This window comes from Oncorhynchus clarkii, chromosome 4 (assembly GCF_045791955.1).
Source record: "Oncorhynchus clarkii lewisi isolate Uvic-CL-2024 chromosome 4, UVic_Ocla_1.0, whole genome shotgun sequence".
Taxonomy (NCBI): Eukaryota; Metazoa; Chordata; class Actinopteri; order Salmoniformes; family Salmonidae; genus Oncorhynchus; species Oncorhynchus clarkii.
This window is the reverse complement of record NC_092150.1, coordinates 19,401,625-19,428,674: the sequence shown is the minus strand read 5'-3', so window position 1 is coordinate 19,428,674 and position 27,050 is coordinate 19,401,625. Positions and strand designations below refer to the sequence as shown.

Genomic DNA, 27,050 nt, shown 5'->3' with positions numbered 1-27,050 from the left:
TAATATTGACTTGGTATTTGACCAAATAGGCATATCTTCTGTATATCAAATCCCTGAGCTGAGAAGGTCGTTCTGCCCCTGAACAATGCCGCTAACCCACTCTTTCCCGGTAGGCCGTTATTGTAAATAAGAATTTGTTCTCAACTAACTTACCTGGTTAAAAAAAACGCGCCAGTGACTAACGACGTTTGACGGGCGGATGGGCGTTGTCCATCCAGTCATATCAGGAACGGTGGTTGACGTTCCTCGAAAGAATATAGTTATTCACTAGTTGTCATAATGATATCTAAACCACGCCAATTTCTACAAATTACCGTCGTAAACTGTGATTTCAAACCTAACTATAACCACTGCTAACCTTATATAATGACCAAAAAGTAAATGTCTGATTTCATGAATTTGTACGAGCCAATGTCGACGTTGTGGCTGGGGTAACTAGTGACAACCAAAGGAAAGAGTTTGTAGGTTTCTCTAGAAACTTTTAAAACCTGCCCGTAGACAGCGTAAACCCCACCCTTTCACTTATGATTAACCACCTCAATTCTCCGTTTTGATTTGCTTTCGCTCTGTCAGTCACTTTTTCCCGAAGTGTCGCCAGCAACAAAGTAGTGTGTACACCACACCGAGGGATGAAGGAAAACATTTCAAAGGGAGGCGAAAAACAGATAAGGTCACTTTTGCTGTCAGTTAGGTTTTTGATAGCTAGTTTGAGTCTACCTAGCTAGCTACGTTTTTGGAAAATGTTACCACAATGAAGAACGTTAGCTAGCCATATTTGGCGTTTTAGCTAGCTAAATGTAATATAAATGGCTAGCTATCCATTTTAGCCAGCTAGCTAACGTTACCGCTGGCGAGTAAGCCATATTTAGCTAGCTAGCAAAAGCAACACACGAGATTAGCTTGCTATCCTAGCTAAATAAATAAAACGATTTAAGGATTATTTTTCGGCTTTTATTATTTTGTTAAATCCCCGTTGTGGTTTGCCGTTTGACAACTAGTTACTCCTTTAGTTAGCTGATGGACAGTTTCACAGACGTTCTTTGTCACTTCTCGGGCGTTTTAAGGTATTGGTTCTGGGGCGGCTAGGCGAAGCAGGAGACTGTACAGATGTGGCAGCCAAGTTTGTCCCCTTGTCTCCGGGACCTGGGTTGGTAAGCACACGTCAATTTAGATGCGTTGGAGGAGTTGATGCTAGAGCTAACTACAACATTTGGCAAGAAATAGATTGTTCGTTTTTGGAGAGAAACGATAAATATCTAGCTAAGTTAGTTATCCAGATGACTGTCAAGTGTTAGCTAGCAAATTCGGCTGTCGTCGCTGGCTAGTTGCTGTCGAGTTTAGCAGAGCTAACTGGGCCTCATTATCTATATTTATGTCTGCTTCAACTATATTAACCCAAATTTGACAGTTGCACGAGACCTGCAGGCTGTGAAATATTCCGTGTAGCTGCTGATAATGCTACAGTAGCTCGCACACAGGCGTCTTCGAAGGAGGGCAAACTTAATCGTAGGTAACTGACTACATTTGTTGCATCCACAACACTCATTTGTTTTTACCACTGGACTGTCCATTCTGATTTACAAAAGGGATCAGAACAATTATTTGCTACTAAGTGTGAGGCGTGGGCGCCCCATTCAAGTCGGGCTTTTAAATACTGCGGTGATGACTTTAGAATCCATGATGGCTTGTTGCCTGAGCGAGGAGGCGAAGGAGTCCAAACGAATCAACGCCGAGATCGATAAGCAGCTTCGCCGAGACAAGCGGGACGCGAGGAGGGAACTCAAACTGCTTTTATTGGGTACAGTAACAAACCATTCTTCCTCCATACACACCCCTAACCCATAATTGAATTATGCAGAAAGATGCCTGAATTATTACATTGCTGGAATTCGTATGTGATTGCTCTAAATGTCGGAGTCAATAAAGCATCATTGCTGAAGTGATACCATTCATCAGGGCATAAATTATGCTGTTGCTATGTCTAATGATATGACAGTGTATTTGCTGTATAAAGATTTATAGTATGCAAAGCAAGTTTCCCCCAATTACATAACGACTGCTGAAGTAAACCACAGTTTCCATATGTTGATAACGTTATCTGATTTATATAAAGCCGATTTCACTTTATGATTTGAATGGCATTGAGAAAAACACTGTACTCGAAATCCTGCTACTATATAGGCCCAACACCTATGATTCTACACAAATTATGGTAACATTGAAATGGCCCATCTGTCAAAGCTGTACATTTAACAATACCAGTGGTGGAGTGGTGCCTGGATAAGTGTCTATACTGTAATTTTGCCAAAATCATTTCCTATAGTTTCTTTTTTCTGATAGATGTTTCAGGTTTTCACTCTCTCACATGTTTGTTGTATAGAAAAAGCACATGTGATGTAAGTCCTCAACAATGCTTATTATCAGAAGACCATTTTTGAGGTCTGGGAAAAATAGGATTTTTTTGTTTTTTTTGTTGTTGGGTGTAGTTGCAGTTTAATACAATTGCTCACCTATCAAGAGACCCTTTGGCTAGCAGTGTTTTTGTGCTGTATTGTTGTCCCATTTTTATTTTGAAATGTAACCTTTATTTAACTAGGCAAGTCAGTTAAGAACTTATTCTTATTTACAATGAGGGCCTACCGGTGAACAGTGGGTTAACTGCATTTTTCAGGGGCAGAATGACAGATTTTTACCTTGTCAGCTCAGGGATTCAATTCAGAAACCTTTCGGTTACTGGTCTAACCACTAGGCTACCTGCCGCCGTATGTGATGGCAGAGTTTGCAAATCTAATGCCACCCCGATTGATACAAATCATATCATTCTACCAAGTAGGCCTACTTTGCAGTCAACATTTTAATTGGGAAGGTTATTTTGGGGAAGCCTTAAGACATTTTTATTCAAACAGAGGATGATGACTGAATTACGCATGGCAAAGATTCAACCAAGGCTTCGGACCAAACTTATTCAATACCTGGTTAGCATATCCTTAGTTACCATTTACTGGTAGATATCATAAGTTCAAATTACTTTCCTACCAACCCTACCGGCTACCGATGTCGTTCTTCTGCGAGCTGCTCCATGCAATGAGAGCTGTGCACTCTTGCTGCCTAGATGCTAGTCTATTCCACTGAAACGGTGCGCATGTGAATGTATATTTCACGTGGTTTGTGTAGGCTACTTTGTGCATGATTTCTCTCTTGTACTACATTTTTAATACGGCGTATACCTCCACTACACTACTTTGGGATTAAGAAGTGAAGAAGTGCCCACTGGAAGAAAAAGTGGGTATACAGCGTATACTAGATTTCTCCTCTGTTTTTATCAAAGATTAATTATGTTATCATAGATTAATTATGTTATCATAGATGTCTATAGTTTGAATGGCAAACTGAAATCAATGTTGCATGCATTACTAGAGCATAGGCTAGTTTACGCTGTTCAGTAAGTAAGCTACAGTGGGTTAAGTCTCATGGGTTCTGTAGTCAGAGCTAATGTCTCTTCAGATCGTTCTTGTGTTTTTATAGTTGGGGGGAAAGGAGCAGCAATTAAGAAAATAATTAGATCAGAGACATAATCTGGAGCTTGGGTCACAAAATCAGACATCCTCGTGGTGGGCCTTTTGTGCCGCTGTGCCTCCAGGGCTGACATAACTAAGCTCTATCACAGTGACTGACTGTCAGGTTGATGACATGGTTGTAAAATAATACAACATAGTGGCTTCTTGGACAACAGATGCATCACACAACTGACTTCACCTTGTTCATACTTTTCTCTTACACGCAGAGGAGTGTAGTATGGAGCGAAGTTGCATAATTTAACCCATTGGTGATGGTAAGTAGGGCCATAAGTTTTACCTGACCTGATAACTTCTAACTAGAACCCAGAGTTTCTTGGTGGGTTAGGAAAACTAATGGCCCTAGTAATGGCTGGTTTAATCCTGATGGTTGCTGTAATAGTAGCAACTGATTTCTATAAGGAGTGACCAATGTACAGTATGAATACCAGCATGGACATAGTTTACTCTTACACAGCACTAAAGCTTGGATCAGCACAAAAGCTGGTGGAGTGGACATTATTGTTGCGCTTATACCGAAACTGGTACTTTTTCAGTAAATGGTTTGGTAGTAGAATTTGTTACGTTCGGCACTTCAGTCAAATGTGTCTCACGTGAAAGACAGACTTGATCCTCTCAATCTGTGCAGCCCCTTTTATAGTGCAAAGTGTCTACTCTACTTACTAATTCATTGCTAGAGCTGTCTGGGCTGCATTGTTAGCTCCCCACTCATGCTGCACAGAAGTTAACACACTTCAATAAATGCAACACGGCATGTAGAGATGTTGAAACTGTTCATTACTGTTTTCGAAACAATGTCCATACAGGATAGAACACTTTTTAAAAACATTTAATTTTTATACAATTCAAGACGATACCAGTAGCTTCCAACTTTAATTGTAGGCTAACTTTCCATGCTAGTTTAGAGATGAATTCACTACCCTAGTACTTTGTTTGTGATAATATTTCAACTGTAATGCAAAATGTTCTGATTTCTAAGATTGTCACCAAAAAATGATTAATTCTCAACAAACTCATTCATGTCTTTGTCTCAGTCTCCCTCTCCTTCTGTCTGGTTTCCACCAGATTCCATAGCCACATTCGGCCTTGGAAATTACATCATTACTTTCTTAAAGAGACAGCGCACACTTTTATAAAAGAGAGCTTTTTTATGCAAATGTTGTTGATCAGTACAATAAAAAATTTCTATCAGTTGCATATAAAATAAGTCCTAAATGGAAGGGATTGTCATCTCTAGTCCAATGAAATCATCTAATACAAGCTCAATAACTCTGCAGGCACACACTCCTATTGAATAAGCAGCATTCACCTGTATTGCTACATCTTGATTTACCCAGTTTATGAATAGAGATTTACCATTGTTATGTAGTTAGATTTGTAAAAAACAAAGTCAAATTGATTCATTAATGCATACATGGCTGTCTCAAAAAAATGGACATACAATTTTTAAAGTGTAGTGATGTGGAACTCAAGATGCCCAACGATTGAACAGAGCAGTTGCTGTCTGGATCAAGTGCCATTCTATGACTTTGGCTAATAAACTTTTTTTTTTCTTGTGGTATCGCAAAGGTCTTCCGTTAGAGTTCAGATATCAGCATTTTCAAAACGCGGACATCAAATAAACTTTTAAAACTATTTCACCTGCATTTGAAAGTATTTTTTTGGTTCAATATAGGTATCAGTATGCAAATATAGTTTTCTTTTACAGAAAATACATTAGTGCAACACATTAGGCAGAAAATAGCTTAATTGTCATCAGATGATGACAGAAATGCAACCCTGTTTGGCTAGCAGCCACAAATTAATTGATAGTTAAATAGCAAGGTAGTTTGTGCAAAATTGATGCGTGGCCATCATATTTAATGTTTATCATAATATGATAGTATGATATATATTTGTAACAATGCAAATTACAAGAATACTGACTGAACAATTATTTTAACTTAATACATCAATAAAAATCCATTTAGTCTCAAATAAATAATGAAACATGTTCAATTTGGTTTAAATAATCCAAAGTCACTGAAGAAAGTAAAAGTGTGATATGTGCCATGTAAAAAAGCTAACGTTTAAGTTCCTTGCTCAGAACATATGAAAGCTGGTGGTTCCTTTTAACATGAGTCTTCAATATTCCCAGGTAAGAAGTTTTAGTTTGTAGTTATAAGAATGAAAGGACTATTTCTCTATACCATTTGTATTTCATATACCTTTGGCTATTGGATGTTCTTATAGGCACTATAGTATTGCCAGCCTAATCTCGGGAGTTGATAGGCTAGAAGTCATAAACATCTCTGTATTCAAGCATTGCGAAGAGCTGCTGGCAAACGCAGTAAAGTGTTTGAATGAATGCTTACGAGCCTGCTGCTGCCTACTGCTCTATAAAATATCAAATCATAGACTTAATTATAATATAATAAACACACAGAAATAAGAGCCTTAGGTCATTAATAATTTCCGGATTTGACCATATCATTTCGAAAACAAAACGTTTATTCTTTCAGTGAAATATGGAACCGTTACGTATTTTATCGAATGGGTGGCATCCATAAGTCTAAATGTTTCTATTACATTGCACAACCTTCAATGTTATGTCATAACTATGTAGAATTCTGGAAAATTAATTACGGTCTTTGTTAGGAAGAAATGGTCTTTACACAGTTCGCAACGAGCCAGGCTACCTAAACTGCTGCATATACCCTGACTCTGCTTTCGCTGAACACAAGAGAAGTGACACAATTACCCTAGTTAATATTGCCTGCTAACATGAATGTCTTAACTAAATATGCAGGTTTAAAACATATACTTGTGTATTGATTTTAAGGCATTGATGTTTATGGTTAGGTACATTGGTGCAACGACAGTGCTTTTTTTCACGAATGCGCTTGTTAAATCATCACCCGTTTGGCGAAGAAGGCTGTGATTTGATGATAAATTGATTATTTGCAAGGCACAACAAGCTAGTTAAACTAGTAATATCTTTTTTTTTTCTTAAAGTTTTACCCCTTTCCCCCCCCCCCAATTTCGTGGTATCCATTTGTTTTAGTAGCTACTATCTTGTCTCATCGCTACAGGCTCGGGAGAGACGAAGGTTGAAAGTCATGCGTCCTCCGATACACAACCCAACCAAGCTGGCGCTGTACTTAACCAAGCTGGCGCTGCGCCCTTAACCACTGCACCACCCGGGAGGCTAAACTAGTAATATCATCAGCCATGTGTAGTTAACTAGTGATTATGTTAAGATTGTTTTTTTATAAGATAAGTTTAATGCTAGCTAGCAACTTACCTTGGCTCCTTGCTGCACTCGCGTAACAGGTGGTCAGCCTGCCACGCAGTCTCCTCGTGGAGTGCAATGTAATCGGCCATAATGGGCGTCCAAAAATGCGGATTACCGATTGTTATGAAAACTTGAAATCGTCCCTAATTAATCGGTCATGTCTCAAGTCCACAGTGCTCATTTGCATTTGTGAATAAAAAATATTCAATTATTTATAGTAAAATAAATGTTGCAGTAGATGTTTTCTCAGTATTTCTGCCATTTTCTTCATAGCTGGTAAATTAATCACACAGAGTCTAAGAACTGTGAATTCTATATAGCCTATTCCACCTCGCGCTGCAACACTGCCTGGCTGGGGCTGTGTGCACGTGAAGAACTGCCCACTGGTGTAAAAGTTGGTCTAATTTACTTGAAACGGAAGTCTACTTATGTGAAACTTTGTCCTTGTGTTTCTTGCCCATTCACATTTTGTTCATAAGCTAGGTAGTTTTTCTATGTTTGAGTTTCAACTGCTAGGGAAAAGAAGACGGCGCTTGTACTAGTCAAGTTTCAAATCTCGCAGGCACAAACATGACTGAGTCGTGTTACCATAGTAACCTCCCGCCCTTAAAGGGGAAAGTGAACATTCTTGTCTCATCTGTGATATCTTGGTTAAAAGAATCACATCACAAAAAATGAAATTAAACAATATACCACGTTACTTCTTACTACTAATACATTTGTTTTAGAAACATTACAAAGCATGCTCATGTTTTTTTGTGTTTTGTTGGTGTATTTTACCTGCAAGAAAAAATGTACCTAGTAAAAAAGTCTTAGTGGTAGGTTTTTAACCTCTAGCGTCGAGGAATTCCGTATCCGGGAGCGTAATCATAGCCTCAAGCTCATTACCATAACGCAACGTTTCCTATTCATGAAAATCGCAAATGAAATTAAATAAATATATTCAAACACAAGCTTAGCCTTTTGTTAACAACACTGTCATCTCAGATTTTCAAAATATGCTTTTCAACCAAAGCTACACAAGCATTTGTGTAAGAGTATTGATAGCCTAGCATAGCATTAAGCCTAGCATTCAGCAGGCAACATTTTCACAAAAACAAGAAAAGCATTCCAAAAAAATTATTTACCTTTGAAGAACTTCGGATGTTTTCAATGACGAGACTCTTAGTTAGACAGCAAATGTTAATTTTTTCCAAAAAGATTATTTGTGTAGACGAAATAGCTCCGTTTTGTTCATCATGTTTAGCTAAGAAAAAGACCGGAAAATGCAGTCACTTACAACGCCAAACTTTTTTCCAAATTAGCTCCATAATATCGACAGAAACATGGCAAACGTTGTTTAGAATCAATCCTCAATGTGTTTTTCACATATCTATTCGATAATCTATCAGTGGCGGGCGGCAGTTGGCTTCTCATCAGAAGCAAACGGAAAAATACTGCAGCTGGAGATTACGCAATAATTGCAACGGAGGACACCAAGCGACCACCTGGTAGATGTAGTCTCTTATGGTCAATCTTCCAATGATATGCCTACAAATACGTCACAATGCTGTAGACACCTTGGGGAAAACGTGGAAAACGTAAGCTGACTCCTAGCTCCTTCACAGCCATATAAGGAGTCATTGGCATGAGGCGGTTTCAAAAAATGCGGCACTTCCTGATTGGATTTTTATCTGTGTTTTGCCTGTAACATCAGTTCTGTGGCACTCACAGACAATATCTTTGCAGTTTTGGAAACGTCAGTGTTTTCTTTCCAAAGCTGTCAATTATATGCATAGTCAAGGATCTTTTCGTGACAAAATATCTTGTTTAAAACGGGAACGTTTTTCATCCAAAAATTAAAAGAGCGCCCCCTATATCGAAGAGGTTAAATCTACCTGCCGCAGTGGCTGGTAGACCAAAAACTTAATTTTATGCCCTGGTGATGATATCAGGTATCGTGATTAGGGTTGCAAAAGGTCGGAAACATTCCGAAATGTTCCATGAAAGTTAAGCCCGGGTATTTTGCTTAAATTCATCAAAAAAGTTAGCTTACAACAGTGACCGAGAGACTGAAAAACAGCTTCTATCTCAAGGCCGTCAGACTGTTAAACAGCCACCACTAACATTGAGTGGCTGCTGCCAAAATACTGACTCAACTCCAGCCACTTTAATATTTGAAAAATTGATGTAAAAATTTATCACTAGCCACTTTAAACAATGCCACTTAATATAATACCCTACATTACTCCTCTCATATGTATAAACTGTACTCTATACTAGAGGTCGACCGATATATGATTTTTCAACGCCGGTACCGATTATTGGAGGACCAAAAAAGCAGATACCGATTTACTTGGCCGATTTTAAATAAAAAATAATAAATACAAAAATAAAAAATAATAATGATAATAAAATAATAAAAAATAAAGTTATTTTTATTTGTAATAATGACAATTACAACAATAATGTATGAACACTTATTTTAACTTAATATAATACATCAATAAAATCTATTTTGCCTTAAGTAAATAATGAAACATGTTCAATTTGGTTTAAATAATGCAAAAACAAAGTGTTGGAGAAGAAAGTAAAAGTGCAATATGTGCTTTGTAAGAAAGCTAACGTTTCAGTTCCTTGCTCAGAACATGAGAACATATGAAAGCTGGTGGTTCCTTTTAACACGAGTCTTCAATATTCCCAGGTAAGAAGTTTTAGGTTCTAGTTATTATAGGAATTATAGGACTATTTCCCTCTTTCATTTGTATTTCTGTATACTTCTGGCCCCTCCTTGGACACTGTGTTAACTAACCTCCAGACGAGCTTCAATGCCATACAACTCTCCTTCCGTGGCCTCCAACTGCTCTTAAATGCAAGTAAAACTAAATGCATGCTTTTCAATCAATCGCTGCCTGCACCTGCTCGCCCGTCCAGCATCACTACTCTGGACGGCTCTGACTTAGAATACGTGGACAACTACAAATACCTGGGTGTCTGGTTAGACTGTAAACTCTCTTTCCAGACTCACATTAAGCATCTCCAATCCAAAATTAAATCTAGAATCGGCTTCCTATATCGCAACAAAGCATCCTTCACTCATTCTGCCAAACATACCCTTGTAAAACTGACCATCCTACCGATCCTCGACTTCGGTGATGTCATCTATAAAATAGCCTCCAACACTCTACTCAACAAACTGGATGCAGTCTATCACAGTGCCATCGGTTTTGTCACCAAAGCCCCATACACTACCCACCATTGCGACCTGTACGCTCTTGTTGGTTGGCCCTCGCTTCATACTTGTCGCCAAACCCACTGACTACAGGTTATCTACAAGTCTCTGCTAGGTAAAGCCCCGCCTTATCTCAGCTCACTGGTCACCATAGCAGCACGCACTCGTAGCACGCGCTCCAGCAGGTATATCTCACTGGTCACCCCCAAAGCCAATTCCTCCTTTGGTCGTCTTTCCTTCCAATTCTCTGCTGCCCATGACTGGAACGAATTGCAAAAATCTCTGAAGCTGGAGACTCACATTTCCTTCACTAGCTTTAAGCACCAGCTGTCAGAGCAGTTTAGTCAGAGCAGTTTACAGATCACTGCACCTGTACTTAGCCTATCTGTAAACAGCCCATCTATCTACCTACCTCATCCCCATACTGGTATTTATTTATTTTGCTCCTTTGCACCCCAGTATCTCTACCTGCACATTCATCTTCTGCCAATCTACCATTCCAGTGTTTAATTGCTATATTGTAATTACTTCGCCACCAATGGCCTATTTATTTTCTTAACTTACCTCATTTGCACTCAGTGTATATAGACTTTTTGTTTTCTTTTGTTCTACTGTTTGTTTTGTATATTCCATGTGTAACTAACTCTATGTTGTTGTATGTGTCGAATTGCTACGCTTTATCTTGGCCAGGTCGCAGTTGCAAATGAGAACTTGTTCTCAACTAGCCTACCTGGTTAAATAAAGGTGAAATAAAATAAAAACATTTCATTAACCTTTGACTATTGGATGTTCTTATAGGCACTTTAGTATTGTCAGTGTAACAGTATAGCTTCCATCCCTCTCCTCGCTCCTCCCTGGGCTCGAACCAGCAACACAATGACAACAGCCACCATCGAAGCAGCGTTACCCATGCAGAGCAAGGGAAACAACCACCCCAAGGCTCAGAGCGAGTGACGTTTGAAATGCTATTAGCGCGCGATAACTAGCTAGCCATTTCACTTCGGTTACACCAGCCTCATCTCGGGAGTTGATAGGCTTGAAGTCATAAACAGTGCAATGCTTGATGCACAACGAAGAGCTGCTGACAAAACGCACGAAAGTGCTGTTTGAATGAATGTTTACGCACCTGCTTCTGCCTACCACCGCTCAGTCAGATACTTAGATGCTTGTATGCTGAGTCAGATTATATGCAACGCAGGACACGTTAGATAATATCTAGTAATATCAACCATGTGTAGTTAACTAGTGGTTATGATTGGTTGTTTTTATAGGATTAATGCTAGCTAGCAACTTACCTTGGCTTACTGCATTCGCGTAACAGGCAGTCAGTCTCCTTGTGTGCAACGAGAGAGAGGAAAGTCGTTATTGCGTTGCACTAGTTAACTGTAAGGTTAACTAGTTGCCACCAATTGTGCAAATTCATCTACTTTGTGCATGACACAAGTAATTTTAACAACAAGTGTTTACAGACAGATTATTTCACTTAACTCACTGTATCACAATTCCAGTGGATCAGAATTGTGATTTTTCTGGATATTTTTTTTCTGTCATAGTTGAAGTGTACCTGTGATAAATTACAGGCCTCTCATCATTTTAAGTGGGAGGACTTGCACAATTGGTGGCTGACTAAATACTTTTTTGCCCCACTGTACAGTGAGGAGAACAAGTATTTGATACACTGACGATTTTGCAGGTTTTCCTACTTACAAAGCATGTAGAGGTCTGTAGTTATCATAGGTACACTCAACTGTGAGAGATGGAACCTAAAACAAAAATCCAGAAAATCACATTGTTTGATTTTTAAGTAATTAATTTGCATTTTATTGCATGCCGTAAGTATTTGATCACCTACCAACCAGTAAGATTTCCGGCTCTCACAGTCCTGTTAGTTTTTCTTCAAGAAGTCCTCCTGTTCTCCACTCATTACTTGTATTAACTGCACCTGTTTGAACTCGTTCCCTGTATAAAAGACACCTGTCCACACACTCAATCAAACAGACTCCAACGTCTCCACAATGGCCGAGACCAGAGAGCTGTGTAAGGACATCAGGGATAAAATTGTAGACCTGCACAAGGTTGGGATAGGCTACAGGACAATAGGCAAGCAGCTTTGTGAGAAGGCAACAACTGTTGGCGCAATTATTAGAAAATGGAAGAAGTTCAAGATGACGGTCAATCACCCTTGGTCTGGGGCTCCATGCAATATCTCACCTCATGGGGCATCAATGATCGACGTGGAGGAGGCCGTAGGAGGGCAACAACCCAGCAGCAGGACCGCTACCTCCGCATTTGTGCAAGAAGGAGCAGGAGGAGCAGTGCCAGAGCCCTGCAAAATTACCTCCAGCAGGCCACAAATGTGCATGTGTCTGCTCAAACGTTCAGAAACAGACTCCATGAGGGTGGTATGAGGGCCTGACGTCCACAGGTGGGGGTTGTGCTTACAGCCCAACAGCGTGCAGGACGTTTGGCTTTTGCCAGAGAACACCAAGATTGGCATTCGCCACTGGCGCCCTGTGCTCTTCACAGATGAAAGCAGGTTCACACTGAGCACATGTGACAGACGTGACAGTCTGGAGACGCCGTGGAGAACGTTCTGCTGCCTGCAACATCCTCCAGCATGACCGGTTTGGCGGCGGGTCAGTCATGGTGTGGGGTGGCATTTCTTTGGGGGCCGCACAGCCCTCCATGTGCTCGCCAGAGGTAGCCTGACTGCCATTAGGTACTGAGATGAGATCCTCAGACCCCTTGTGAGACCATATGCTGGTGCGGTTGGCCCTGGGTTCCTCCTAATGCAAGACAATGCTAGACCTCATGTGGCTGGAGTGTGTCAGCAGTTCCTGCAAGAGGAAGGCATTGATGCTATGGACTGGCCCGCCCGTTCCCCAGACCTGAATCCAATTGAGCACATCTGGGACATCATGTCTCGCTCCATCCACCAACGCCACGTTGCACCACAGACTGTCCAGGAGTTGGCGGATGTTTTAGTCCAGGTCTGGGAGGAGATCCCTCAGGAGACCATCCGCCACCTCATCAGGAGCATGCCTAGGCATTGTAAGGAGGTCATACAGGAACGTGGAGGCCACACGCACTACTGAGCCTCATTTTGACTTGTTTTAAGGACATTACATCAAAGTTGGATCAGCCTGTAGTGTGGTTTTCCACTTTAATTTTGAGTGTGACTCCAAATCCAGACCTCCATGGGTTGATAAATTTGATTTCCATTAATAATTTGTGTGTTATTTTGTTGTCAGCACATTCAACTATGTAAAGAAAAAAGTATTTAATAATCTTTCATTCATTCAGATCTAGGATGTGTTATTTTAGTGTTCCCTTTATTTATTTTTAGCAGTGTATTTATCTGTAAATGGAATTGTATTTTATTTGTTTTTTTTACAATTTTTTTCCTAATCTTTACAGGTAAATGCAACTGGCACTATCTGATGGGTAGACGTTTCACTGCAGCTAATGTAGAAGGAAAATCTGTGTAACGTTTAGCAAATACTGTGCCAAATCATATGTGAAGAATGCAGCAAAGATGTAGAATCATCTGGCCAAGTGCATAAAGTTCCCTCAGCGCTCACAACAAGCAACCTCTGACAAAAGTCCCTCTACTTCTATTCGAGGTGAAAATGATGAATCAGACACCTTATCGATAGCAACAGCTCATGTTCTTCCTGGAATCAAAAGTTGTTTTTGACTCAATGGAGGAATGTAGTCAGAGAAATGCTGACGAATGTCTTGCTCAAGCTTTGTATGCCACTGGTTCACCCCTGATGCTCACAGGCAATGTGTATTGGAAGAGATTTCTGAATGTTCTTCGCCCAGCATACATTTCCCCCCAACCAGATTTACTGGATACAGAGTTCAAGTGAAGTTCAAGCAAATCATAGAGAAAGGAGAATGTATTGCAATAACTCTGATGGGTGGTCGAATGTTCATGGGCAAGGAATAATTAACTAAATCATCTCCACCCCTATTCTACAAGAGCACCGACACAAGGGACAACCGACACACCAGTCTCTACATTGCAGATGAGCTGAAGGCAGTAGTCAGTGACCTTGGACCGTAGAAGGTATTTGCACTGGTGACAGACAATGCTTCGAACATGAAGGCTGCTTGGTCCAAAGTGGAGGAGTCCTACCCTCACTTCACACCCATTGGCTGTGCTGCTCATGCATTGAATCTGCTCCTCAGGGACATCATGGCACTGAAAACAATGGATACATTCTACAAGAGAGACAAAGAAATGGTTAGGTATGTGAAGGGTCACCAAGTTATTGCAGCAATCTACCTCACCAAGCAAAGTGAGAAGAATAAGAGCACCACATTGAAGCTGTGTTGTCGTCATGTTTGACAGTCTCCTGGAAGAGAAGGAGTCTCTCCAGGAAATGGCCATATCGCAGTCTGCTGATATGGACAGCCCCATCAAGAGGATCCTCCTGGATTATGTATTTTGGGAGAGAGTGGTAAGCAGCCTGAAACTCCTGAAACCTATTGCAGTTGCCATTGCATGGATTGAGGGAGACAATGCCATCCTGTCTGATGTTCAGACTCTGCTTCCCGATGTAAGATAAGAAATCCGTACCGCTCTGCCCAATTCACTGTTGCCCCAGGCAGGGGAAACTGAAGTTCTGAAATACATCAAAGTGTGAAGATTTCTGCCTGAAGCCCAAACACGCTACAGCGTACATGTTGGACCCCAAGTATGCTGGCAAGAGCATCCTGTCTGGTGCAGAGATCGACAAGGCCTATGGTGTCATCACTACCGTGTCTTACCACCGTGGCCTGGATGAGGCCAAATTTTCCACCGTGCCAAATTTGAGGCTTTTTGAGCCTAACGACGAGCCATCCTCAACAAGGTTGGAAAGTGACGGTGAAGATGAGGCCTCACTGATGTTCAAGAGGTGGACATTGAGGAGGTCAAGGGAGAAGACATGGAAGCCTGAGAGGAAGACAACCAAAGCTTTTGTTTCTTGACTATCATTTTACAGATGTATGTTGAAAATGTTTGTGGGAGATCATTCAGTATTCCCTTTTGTTGTTCAGTGAAATCATCCATTTTATTTATTTTTCTAATGGAAGGATTTAATCATTTAAATTATGTCGACTTATGTTACATGGTAAATATATCCAATACAAAAAACATCTCAATTTTAAATGATATTAATATTAATTTGCAAATATTTCCGTTAATTCCCATATTCCTTTTAATTCCCACGGATAGTTTCCACCTGAATTTTCCCACAAAATGTGCAAACCTAATCGTGATACTGAACCTGGTATCGAAGTCAAAATTCTGATATTTCGACACCACTTGTGTACGTAATGTGAATTTGAAAATCAGTCTTTTGTTCTTTACCAGGTCATATTTTTGGTGCTCAAGAATGAAGTATTAGACTTATTGTAGATTACTATTTTATACTGGGAAATGTACAGTATTTTGAAGGTGTTACTGAAATGTTAGACAAATAGGCTATGTTTTGCTACATTATCAGGTAGATTTCCCCTGATCCAAAATGTGTTAAACTTGTTCAGAAACTCTGTCCATGTCTCTACACACACTTGGAACTGCCAGTTTCCCTCTGTTTGCTGCTCATAATTGCATATCTTAATTGGTTCTTCTCAGTGTTAATGAGATTTGTTTGGAAGCCTATTTCTTAGTCTGTTTAAACCATAGGCTTTAATCCGGAAAATCTGGATCATCAAGGTCTTTGTACAAGCTGATTTCTGTCAAGGGGCATTGGTTAAGCATACTAATAGTTTAATATAGCCAACCGTGCTTTCTTTTTTGACCACTGCCTTATTAATTCTGCAACAGTTATTGCCAATTCATAAGCCAACTAAGGCATGACAGCCTTTTATGAAAGGAAATGCGAAGAACAAGGCCTAGCTGCTACACTAGCAGTGTGTGAACGGAGTCCAGGCAACCTGGGCATTCTGGGAGATTCTAGCGACTCAAATATTTTCTGTGTTTTTATGTTTCAGGTTAATTTAGGAGAGAATATAGTGTTTGGCCTATATCTGGATTAAGGGTGGCTTTTGGGAACATGGGTTTCCAGGGATTTGGACAAAGTTGGGCAAATTGTGCATATTTTAATGAATGGCCTTAGGCTGAGTCTACACCTGACATTAAAAATAACTTCTGCAATCCAATTACATTAACGATTCAGATGACAATCCATTCATGGGCTTTGTTCTGCAAATGTATCCCATCTCAAATATACACAGACCTGCCAACATGCACTCATTTTGCGTACCAACTACCCAATTCTCTGTCCATGTACGCATGTATGAGATCTGAGTTAAAAGTACGCAGAAATGAATAGGACCTGATTTTTTTTGTTGTTGCTTCTTTGTACAAATAAATCCACTGAGTAAATCGAACATCCCGATTCTCGAGCTGCAACACACAGACATGTATGGAGTTTGTGTCAACGGAAATGGAGGTTAATACATTATTATTCGACATAACTACCCAGTGTCTCCCCTCCTACTGTTTGTTGTGAAGCTGAGTTTGCCGACTGTCAGCTATACATAAACACATAGACAAATCCTTTTTCCACGCCGTGGAAAGGTAAACCACAATTTGGTGCGTGCTACATCTCCAATTTTCCTCGTGTGTCTGGTACTCTAAAAAATTGGACAGGGTTGGCAGATCTCTATACAAAGACATCTATGTTGTGATCGGCTCACACACCTAAATCTATACAAATACATCTATGTTGTGATCGGCTCACACACCTAAAAATTGCTACAAAGCAGATTTAAAACATCCATGTCCATCAGTGGAGGTGGTTAATCACTATTAGATCCCAAGTAAGTCTGACGATTATAGCATTTTGGGTAACGATTAGGGCTAGGTTTAATTGTCATGAATATGCCCACAGTTACTGTCATAATTATAATTTTTGCTGAAACATGTTTTGAGCTTGTAATATATCATAATGCACCTTTTCAAAATTAGCTATGACATACCTAATGAATACAACATTGTTTTGGTGACACCCCTGTCTCAAAAACAAATCGTTTTTACCGCTTGGAACTTTTGGAAATGTAGCTTCTCCTCCTGACTGTGCCATACTGCTGGTAAAATTATTTTACCAACTTTACACTCTTCATGTAAAAATGGAAAACTGCTATTGGGTAAACTACACTGAATGTACAAAACATTAGGAACACCTTTCTAATATTGAGTTGCACCCCCTTTTAATTTTTTTTATTTTTACCTCCGAACAGCCTCAATCTGTCGGGGCATGGACTACAACGTGTCGAAAGCGCTCCACGGGAATGCTGGTCCATGTTGACTCCAATGCTTCCCACATTTGTGTCAAGTTGGCTGGATGTCCTTTGGGTGGTGGACCGTTCTTGATACACACCGGAAACTGTTGATTGTGAAAATCCCAGCAGCTTTTCCCTGTGGGACTCCCGGTCATGGCTGTTTGTGACACAGCCTGGGATCGAACCCGGGTCTGTCGTGACTCTTCAAGCACTGCGATGTAGTGCCTTAGACCTAGCCAGAAACATCCGATCTCATTGAATTTGGCAACTCTCCAATCATATGGTGCAGTTTCATACAAGGGTAACTTTAAATAAGGCTTTAGACTGGCAAGCAGTGGACTGATTGTCTTGTCAGATAAGGTTTTGAGACACAGGTTGAAATATACTCAACAAAAATATAAAAGCAACATTCTACAATTTAAACTATTTTACTGAGTTAGTTCAAATAAGGAAATCGGTGAATTTACAAATTCATTAGGCCCTAATATATGAATTTCACATGACTGGGAATTCAGATATGCATCTGTTGGTCACAAGATACCTTGTGGATCAGAAAAACAGTCAGTCAGTATCTGGTGTGACCACCATTTGCCTCCATGCAGCAATGACACCTCCTTCGCGTAGAGTTGATCAGGCTGTTGATTGTCGCCTGTGGAATGTTGTCCCACTCTTCAATGGCTGTGCAAAGTTGCTGGATATTTTGGCGGGAACTGGAACAAGCTGTCGCACACGTTGATCCAGAGCATCCCAAACATGCTCAATTGGTGAGTATGCAGGCCACTGGAACATTTTCAGCTTCCAGGAATTGTGTACAGATCCTTGCGACATGGGGTTGTGCATTATCCTGCTGAAACATAATGTGATGGGTCGGATGAATGGCATGACAATGGGCCTCCAGAATCTCAGCACAGTATCTCTGTGCATTAAAATTGCCATCGGTAAAATGCAAGTGTGTTCATTGTCCACACCTGTCATAGTATCTTGGCAAAGGAGAAATGCTCGCTAACGGATGTAAATTTAAATATACACTACCATTCAAAAGTTTGGTCACTTAGAAATGTCCTTGTTTTTGAAAGAAAAGCAAAAAAAAACGTTGTCTGTTAAAATAACATCATTGATCAGAAATACAGTGTAGACATTGACGTCATAAATTATTATTGTAGGTGGAAACGGCAGATTTTTTTTATTTTTTATGGAATATCTACATAGGCGTACAGGGGCCCATTATCAGCAACCACCACTCCTGTGTTCCAATAGAATGTTTATAATTTTAACAGGCTAATTGATCATTTAGAAAACCCTTTTGCAATTATGTTAGCACAGCTGAAAATTGTTGTGCTGATTATAAGCAATAAAACTGGCCTTTAGACTAGTTGAGTATCTGGAGCATCAGCATTTGTGGGCTCGTTTACAGGCTCAAAATGGCCATCTGAAAACCGTCAGTCTATTCCAGTTCTGAGAAATGAAGGCTATTCCATGTGAGAAATTGCCAAGAAACTGAAGATCTCGTACAAAGCTGTGGACTACTCCCTTCACAGAGTAGCGCAAACTGACTAATCAGAATAGAAAGAGTGGGAGGCCCTGGTGCACAACTGCGCAAGAGGACAAGTACATTAGTGTCTAGATTGAGAAACAGACAAGTCCTCAACTGACAGCTTCATTAAATAGTACCCGCAAAACACCAGTCTCAACGTCAACAGTGAAGAGGCAACTCTGGGATGCTGGCCTGCTAGGCAGAGTTCCTCTGTCCAGTGTCTGTGTTCTTTTGCCCATCTTAATCTTTCATTTTTATTGGACAGTCTAAGATATGTCTTTTTATTTGCAACTCTGCTTAGAAGGCCAGCATCCCGGAGTCACCTCTTCACTGTTGAGATTGAGACGGGTGTTTTGCGGGTACTTTTTAATGAAGCTGCCACAAAAAATATGGTTATTTCAAAAACAAGGACATTTTTAAGTGACCCCAAACTTTTGAAAGGTAGTGTGTTTTTATTTAACCTTTATTTACCTAGGCAAGTTAGTTAATACCAAATTCTTATTTACAATGACAACCTGCTGTTCCCCGGTAGGCCAACTGCCTTGTTCAGGGGCAGAATGACAGATTTTTAGCGTGTCAGCTCAGGGATTAGATCTAGCAACCTTTTGGTTACTGACCCAATGCTCTAGCCGCTAGGCTAACTGCCGCCCCATGTAAACAAATTTGTGCACAATATTGAGAGAAATAAGCTTTTTGTGTGTTGAACATTTTGGGAATATTTTATTTCAGCTCATGAAACATGGGACCAACACTTAACATGGTGTGTTTTTTTTGTTCAATGTATATTGTTTCTGAACGTTTACCTTATGGCTTCTTGGAAGAAATGACCTCCCTACCACCATGTCACAGTTCTTCTGTCTGTAGTTCACATAAGTTCTTGTCATGACTAGATTAATCAGTCATGCTAGTTAGCAGCTGGCTTTAAGTGTATGGTCCCAGTCATGAACACTGCTTCATACAATATCTCTCCTCAGAGATAACAAGCCTGGCCTTCCTCACCACAGTTGGCCTTGGTGAGGTCTATGCAGAAAAGGAGGAAATTAATCAGGATTAGACTTCACTGGCCCTTCTATAAGACCATGAAGTCAGGTTTCTAGTCGGTTGAAATGTGATGGGGAATTTCAAAAACCTCATTGGAGTTTTTCCTGATCATGTGACTCGTTTAGGAAAGCTCCAGGCTGCATAGCTGATTCCTGGCCCTTCCCACTGGTTAATACAGATGGAGAAGGAGTAAGGAAGACATAAGGTAGGCCAAGGTAGTCTTGCCAGAAGTGTGAAAGGTTTTAGCAGCTCTGTTAAGAGTAAGGCTTCAACAACTCCCCAGTTCAGTGGCAGTGCTCAAGCAGGCATCTGAATTGGCAAGGATATTGAAAAACATTGACTAAAAATATCAGGAGAAGGGAAAAATATTGCCCTGCTTTTCCTCCTAAATAAATGAGATGGTAAAATGAAAATGTTGAAAGAAACTCTAAATTGCTGTAATCTTTCAGTTAGGGGATGGAGAAGGATGTCAAATGATGTTATTAGTATTCAAAGAATGACAGTGTGAAGCAATATGGCATCAAATGTAGTTTACGGAAGTTCAATCTTTTAAGAATGGTCTGAATGCTCATTTAACTTCATCCAGTAAGCATAACACAATTCACGTTGTTTCTTATTCTACGGGCATAGTGGGAATGAATACAAACAGATCAGCAGAGCTTCTTGTTTTTTTTTCTCTTTCCTGTTATCCATGTGCACATTATTATTTTTGAGATTTTAGCATTTTACTTTTGAATGCTAGAAATGAAAGGTATTTTATATATTGTATAGATCAATAAAAACAAACGCTATTAAAATACGTGTCCCTAAGTTGTATGTCATTCAGGGCTCAACATTCGGCTAGAGGAAATGTCTGAATTCAAAGTAGGCTGTTCCATGATGACTGAGTTGCGCATTGCTAATGTTCCAAGACTTTTACATTTTTAAATACCTGGTTTGCATACCCTTTCTGTCCCTAACATTTACTGGTAGATGTAACTTGCAACAGTTTCCCTACCCCTACCACTGTCTGTCTTTAGTGAGCTGCTCCACTCAACAACCAGTTTTTTGAGCGCTGCGCTCTCTCTGACCTACCGATTATCGAGGTATATGTGTGGCGCACGTGTAATAAACAGTCGACATAATGAACTAACCGCTTCGGAAATCCATATTTTTAAAATTTATATACAGTGCATTGCGAAAGTATTCGGCCCCCTTGAACTTTGCGACCTTTTGCCACATTTCAGGCTTCAAACATAAAGATATAAAACTGTATTTTTTTGTGAAGAATCAACAACAGTGCACCTGCACTGTGATAGTCTCAGAGGTCCGTTAAAAGCGCAGAGAGCATCGTGAAGAACAAGGAACACACCAGGCAGGTCCGAGATACTGTTGTGAAGAAGTTTAAAGCCGGATTTGGATACAAAAAGATTTCCCAAGCTTTAAACATGCCAAGGAGCACTGTGCAAGCGATAATATTGAAATGGAAGGAGTATCAGACCACTGCAAATCTACCAAGACCTGGCCGTCCCTCTAAACTTTCAGCTCATACAAGGAGAAGACTGATCAGAGATGCAGCCAAGAGGCCCATGATCACTCTGGATGAACTGCAGAGATCTACAGCTGAGGTGGGAGACTCTGTCCATAGAACAACAATCAGTCGTATATTGCACAAATCTGGCCTTTATGGAAGAGTGGCAAGAAGAAAGCCATTTCTTAAAGATATCCATAAAAAGTGTTGTTTAAAGTTTGCCACAAGCCACCTGGGAGACACACCAAACATGTGGAAGAAGGTGCTCTGGTCAGATGAAACCAAAATTGAACTTTTTGGCAACAATGCAAGACGTTATGTTTGGCGTAAAAGCAACACAGCTCATCACCCTGAACACACCATCCCCACTGTCAAACATGGTGGTGGCAGCATCATGGTTTGGGCCTGCTTTTCTTCAGCAGGGACAGGGAAGATGGTTAAAATTGATGGGAAGATGGATGGAGCCAAATACAGGACCATTCTGGAAGAAAACCTGATGGAGTCTGCAAAAGACCTGAGACTGGGACGGAGATTTGTCTTCCAACAAGACAATGATCCAAAACATAAAGCAAAATCTACAATGGAATGGTTCAAAAATAAACATATCCAGGTGTTAGAATGGCCAAGTCAAATTCCAGACCTGAATCCAATCGAGAATCTGTGGAAATAACTGAAAACTGCTGTTCACAAATGCTCTCCATCCAACCTCACTGAGCTCGAGCTGTTTTGCAAGGAGGAATGGGAAAAAATTTCAGTCTCTCGATGTGCAAAACTGATAGACATACCCCAAGCAACTTACAGCTGTAATCGCAGCAAAAAGTGGCGCTACAAAGTATTAACTTAAGGGGGCTGAATAATTTTGCACGCCCAATTTTTCAGTTTTTGATTTGTTAAAAAAGTTTGAAATATCCAATAAATGTTGTTCCACTTCATGATTGTGTCCCACTTGTTGTTGATTCTTCACAAAAAATACAGTTTTATATCTTTATGTTTGAAGCCTGAAATGTGGCAAAAGGTCGCAAAGTTCAAGGGGGCCGAATACTTTTACTTTATGCACTGTAGCCTAGATAAAAAATTCCTAATATATATATATATATTTTTACTGACTGGGATAATTGACTGGCCCGAAACATTTCTAAATCTTCCACGGGCCAGCGGGCAGCCCTGAATGTCGATCCCTTTTCATTGGTGTTACTGCCTTCACTAATTGCGAAGATGAAAAAGGACCTTGAGGTTTCCCTCCAGTGGCAGGGGAGGGGTCTATATTACTATATATTTGTTTTTAGCTAATCAGTCACATTTGAGAATTACATTGATAATTTGTCTGAATAGTGTTCACTACACACAGGTTGACAGTCTTTGTTACTCAATTTTAATGAGGGAAATTACATTGTAAGCAAAATGATTAATCATTTAACTTTCATAAATTGTTTTTAAAGGGTTAATGACCTTGGATTTGAGCATCTGTGGCCTCCATTTAAGAACGCTGTTGTAGTGGTGGTTTTTGTCGTGTTTCAGAACTAAATAAATGTGCTGTTCCTTTGTGATTTGTGCTCTTCTCAGGGGTGTGGCTGATTGTGTTAGCTGTTTAGAGGAGCTGGCAGGCCGGCTTAGGAGGTGCACTCCTCGTTGTAGCAAATGAAAGTCACAAGTGAATAAATGTGCACAGAACTGACCTGGAGAACAGCAGCAGCAACAGCCACTTTCATTCATGCCAGACTGTGTGTGTGTGTGTGTCGGAGTGCATGTAATGTTCTTGTACACATGCCTTTTAGTTAGGTAGCTGTAATTATAGGTCAAGACAGATGGTCACCTAGCCACCTAACCCCCCCTGGTCCTAATTTTTTGGTGTTTTGAAAGACCCTGCTCTCTGGAACAGAAGGAAGTGTATTTAGGCTGCTGAGCTCCAGACTCAGATCCCAGGCAGCTCAACTTGTTGATGTCCACCTCTACGCAGACGACACCATTCTATATACTTCCGGCCCGTCCTTGGACACTGTGCTATCTAACCTCCAAACGAGCTTCAATGCCATACAGCACTCCTTCCGTGGCCTCCAACTGCTCTTAAACGCTAGTAAAACCAAATGCATGCTTTTCAACCGTTCGCTGCCTGCACCCGCACGCCTGACCAGCATCACCACCCTGGATGGTTCCGACCTTGAATATGTGGACATCTATAAGTACCTAGGTGTCTGGCTAGACTCTAAACTCTCCTTCCAGACCCATATCAAACATCTCCAATCGAAAATCAAATCAAGAGTCGGCTTTCTATTCCGCAACAAAGCCTCCTTCACTCACGCCGCTAAACTTACCCTAGTAAAACTGACTATCCTACCGATCCTCGACTTCGGCGATGTCATCTACAAAATTGCTTCCGACACTCTACTCAGCAAACTGGATGCAGTTTATCACAGTGCCATCCGTTTTGTCACTAAAGCACCTTATACCACCCACCACTGCGACTTGTATGCTCTAGTCGGCTGGCCCTCGCTACATATTCGTCGCCAGACCCACTGGCTCCAGGTCATCTACAAGTCCATGCTAGGTAAAGCTCCGCCTTATCTCAGTTCACTGGTTACGATGGCAACACCCATCTGTAGCACGCGCTCCAGCAGGTGTATCTCACTGATCATCCCTAAAGCCAACACCTCATTTGGCCGCCTTTCGTTCCAGTTCTCTGCTGCCTGTGACTGGAACGAATTGCAAAAATCGCTGAAGTTGGAGACTTTTATCTCCCTCACCAACTTCAAACATCTGCTATCTGAGCAGCTAACCGATCGCTGCAGCTGTACATAGTCTATTGGTAAATAGCCCACCCATTTTCACCTACCTCATCCCCATACTGTTTTTATTTATTTATTTTTCTGCTCTTTTGCACACCAATATCTCTACCTGTACATAACCATCTGATCATTTATCACTCCAGTGTTAATCTGCATAATTGTAATTATTTGCCTACCTTCTCATGCCTTTTGCACACAATGTATATATAGACTCCCCTTTTTTCTACTGTGTTATTGACTTGTTAATTGTTTACTCCATGTGTAACTCTGTGTTGTCTGTTCACACTGCTATGCCTTATCTTGGCCAGGTCGCAGTTGCAAATGAGAACTTGTTCTCAACTAGCCTACCTGGTTAAATAAAGGTGAAATAAAAAAAAATAAAAAAATGTCCAGGACGAGCTCTCCTCTGGCTAATGAGAGGCTGCTCTGCTGTGAGTGGATTTGTGTCTCCAGCCCCCTCTGCCTCCCACTGGGTGGCCCACCTCTACCTCCCTCCACCGCCACTGTGCCAGGCAGCACATCCACTGACACACTCAGTCCCTGTGCTGAAATCCTCCAAGATGTGTGTGTGTGTGTGTGTTAGAGAGCTGAGTGCCAGGACTCAGAAGTGTGCGTGTTCTCATCTCTCTGCTCTGTGTTCCAGCTGACACATCGACTGCAGAATAGGGATGTAGAGATTTGCCGATATGTATTGGTCCCCGATTTAGAAATTTAAGATGCAGTGCATCAGTCTGCAGACCCCAAACCAATCCAAATGTAGAATGCATCTGTCAGAAAAGCGATTTTCATTGTACCTTCCCAAATACCTAATATTTTGTGACAACTGATGCGTCCTCTCCGTTCTCCTTCAGTGTCAAACTGCGTGTAATTGTGTTGAGTCATTGATCCACAAGTCATTTTGTATGTCGAACAGCCCCAGGCAATATCAGTAGGCTAGTCAAACTGTGCTCAGCTTCAGGAGCTGACCAATGTGAGGTAGGTTGCCTGTTCCTGATCTGCGTGGTACTTTCAGCTAAAATGGCTTATGTGATATTGGGCTATATTAGTTGAGAAATATGTGTAATTTGCTAGGTTATCTACAATGGCATGAAAAAGTATGTGAACCCTTTGGAATTATCTGTATTTCTGCATAAATTGGTCATACAATTTGATCTGATCTTCATCTAAATTACAGCAATAGACAAACACAGTCTGCTTAATCTAATAAAACACAATTATATGTTTTCATGTCTTTATTGAACACACTGTAAGCATTCACAGTCCAGGGTGGGGAAATTATGTGAACCCTTGTATTTAATAATTTATTGACCCTCCTTTGGCAGCAATAAGCTCAACCAAACGTTGTATGTAGTTGCGGGTCAGACCTGCACAACGGTCAGGAGGAATTTTAGACCATTCTTCTTTACAAAACTGTTTCAGTTCAGCAATATTCTTGGAATGTCTGGTGTGAACTGCTCTCTTGAGGTCAGGCCACAGCATCTCAATCGGGATGAGGTCATGGCTCTGATTTGGCCACTCCAGAAGGTGTATTTTCTTCTGTTGAAGCCGTTCTGTTGATTTTACTTCTGTGTTTTGGGTCATTGTCCTGTTGCATCACACAACTTCTGTTGAGCTTCAATTGGCTGACAGATAGCCTTACATTCTCCTGCAAAATTATAAACGCATGAATTAATTTCTATCGATGATTGTAAGTTGCCCAAGGTAGCAAAGCAGCCCTAATCATGATGCTCCCTTCACCATACTTAACAGTTGGGAGGAGGTTTTGATGTTGGTGTGCTGTGCCATTTTTTTTCTCCACACATAGTGTTGTGTGTTCCTTCCATACGACTCAACTTTAGTTTCATCTGTCCACAGAATATTTTGCCAGTAGCGCTGTGGAACATCCAGGTGCTCTTTTGCGAACTTCAGACGTGCCGCAATGTTTTTTTTTGACAGCAGTTGTTTCTTCCATGGTGTCCTCCCATGAACACCATTCTTCATTGGTGTTTTGCGTATCGTAGACTCGTCAACAGAGATGTTAGCATGTTCCAGAGATTTCTGTAAGTCTTTAGCTGACACACTAGGATTCTTCTTAACCTCATTGGCCATTCTGCGCTGTGCTCTTGCAGTAATCTTTGCAGGACGGCCACTCCTAGGGAGAGTAGCAACAGTGCTGAACTTTCTCAATTTATAGACAGTTTGACTCACTGTAGACTGATGAACATCAAGGCTTTTAGAGATCCTTTTGTAACCCTTTCCAGCTTTATGCAAGTCAACAATTCTTAATAGTGATGCAACAACGACATTTTTGCCGATACTGATAGCCGATATTTTCCTTGCCCCCAAAAACACGATACCGATATAGAACATTTGAGGCCTTTTTTAGCATTCTATTACAGTTAAATAGTTAATACACACGGATGCAGCGGTCTAAGGCACTGCATCTCAGTGCAAGAGGCATCACTACAGTCCCTGGTTCGAATCCAGGCTCTATCACAGCCGGCTGTGATTGGGAGTCCAATAAGGAGGCGCAAAATTGTCCCAGCGTCGTCCGGGGTAGGCCGTCATTGTAAACAAGAATTTATTCTTAACTGACTTGCCTAGTTAAATAAAGGTTACGCACCACACTGACCAAAAAGGTATTTTGTTGGCATTTACGCATGTCCCCATTACCAGTAAAACATAATCAAAACTCATTTCTTTCACTTAGTTGCTGTTCTGTTTCTTTGTTCAGTCATTTCATATTCAACCTGGATTTCTATGGAATGTCATTTGGGTCTTTGCATGTAAAAGAAAAACACGTCAAATAGCACTTTGTCATGTCAGATAAGCTTGTTGACCAATCAGGACTTGAAAATGACTGCA

General features: G+C 40.7%; 1 protein-coding gene across 3 annotated transcripts in view; it reads left to right on the top strand.

Moving 5' to 3' along the window:
- Positions 1 to 587: 587 nt before the first annotated feature.
- LOC139406548 (guanine nucleotide-binding protein subunit alpha-11-like) overlaps positions 588 to 27,050 on the top strand; it is a 78,896-nt gene continuing 52,433 nt past the window's right edge. The window contains exons 1-3 of one of the 3 annotated variants that reach the window (XM_071149247.1): positions 602 to 1,151; positions 1,409 to 1,506; positions 1,673 to 1,798. In XM_071149247.1, coding sequence (XP_071005348.1) covers positions 1,108 to 1,151; positions 1,409 to 1,506; positions 1,673 to 1,798 — 268 coding nt within the window. In that variant the 5' untranslated portion in view covers positions 602 to 1,107. Of the gene's footprint in view, positions 1,511 to 1,672; positions 1,799 to 27,050 lie in introns of all 3 variants that reach the window. The other 2 variants (XM_071149249.1, XM_071149248.1) reach the window with 2 other exon arrangements.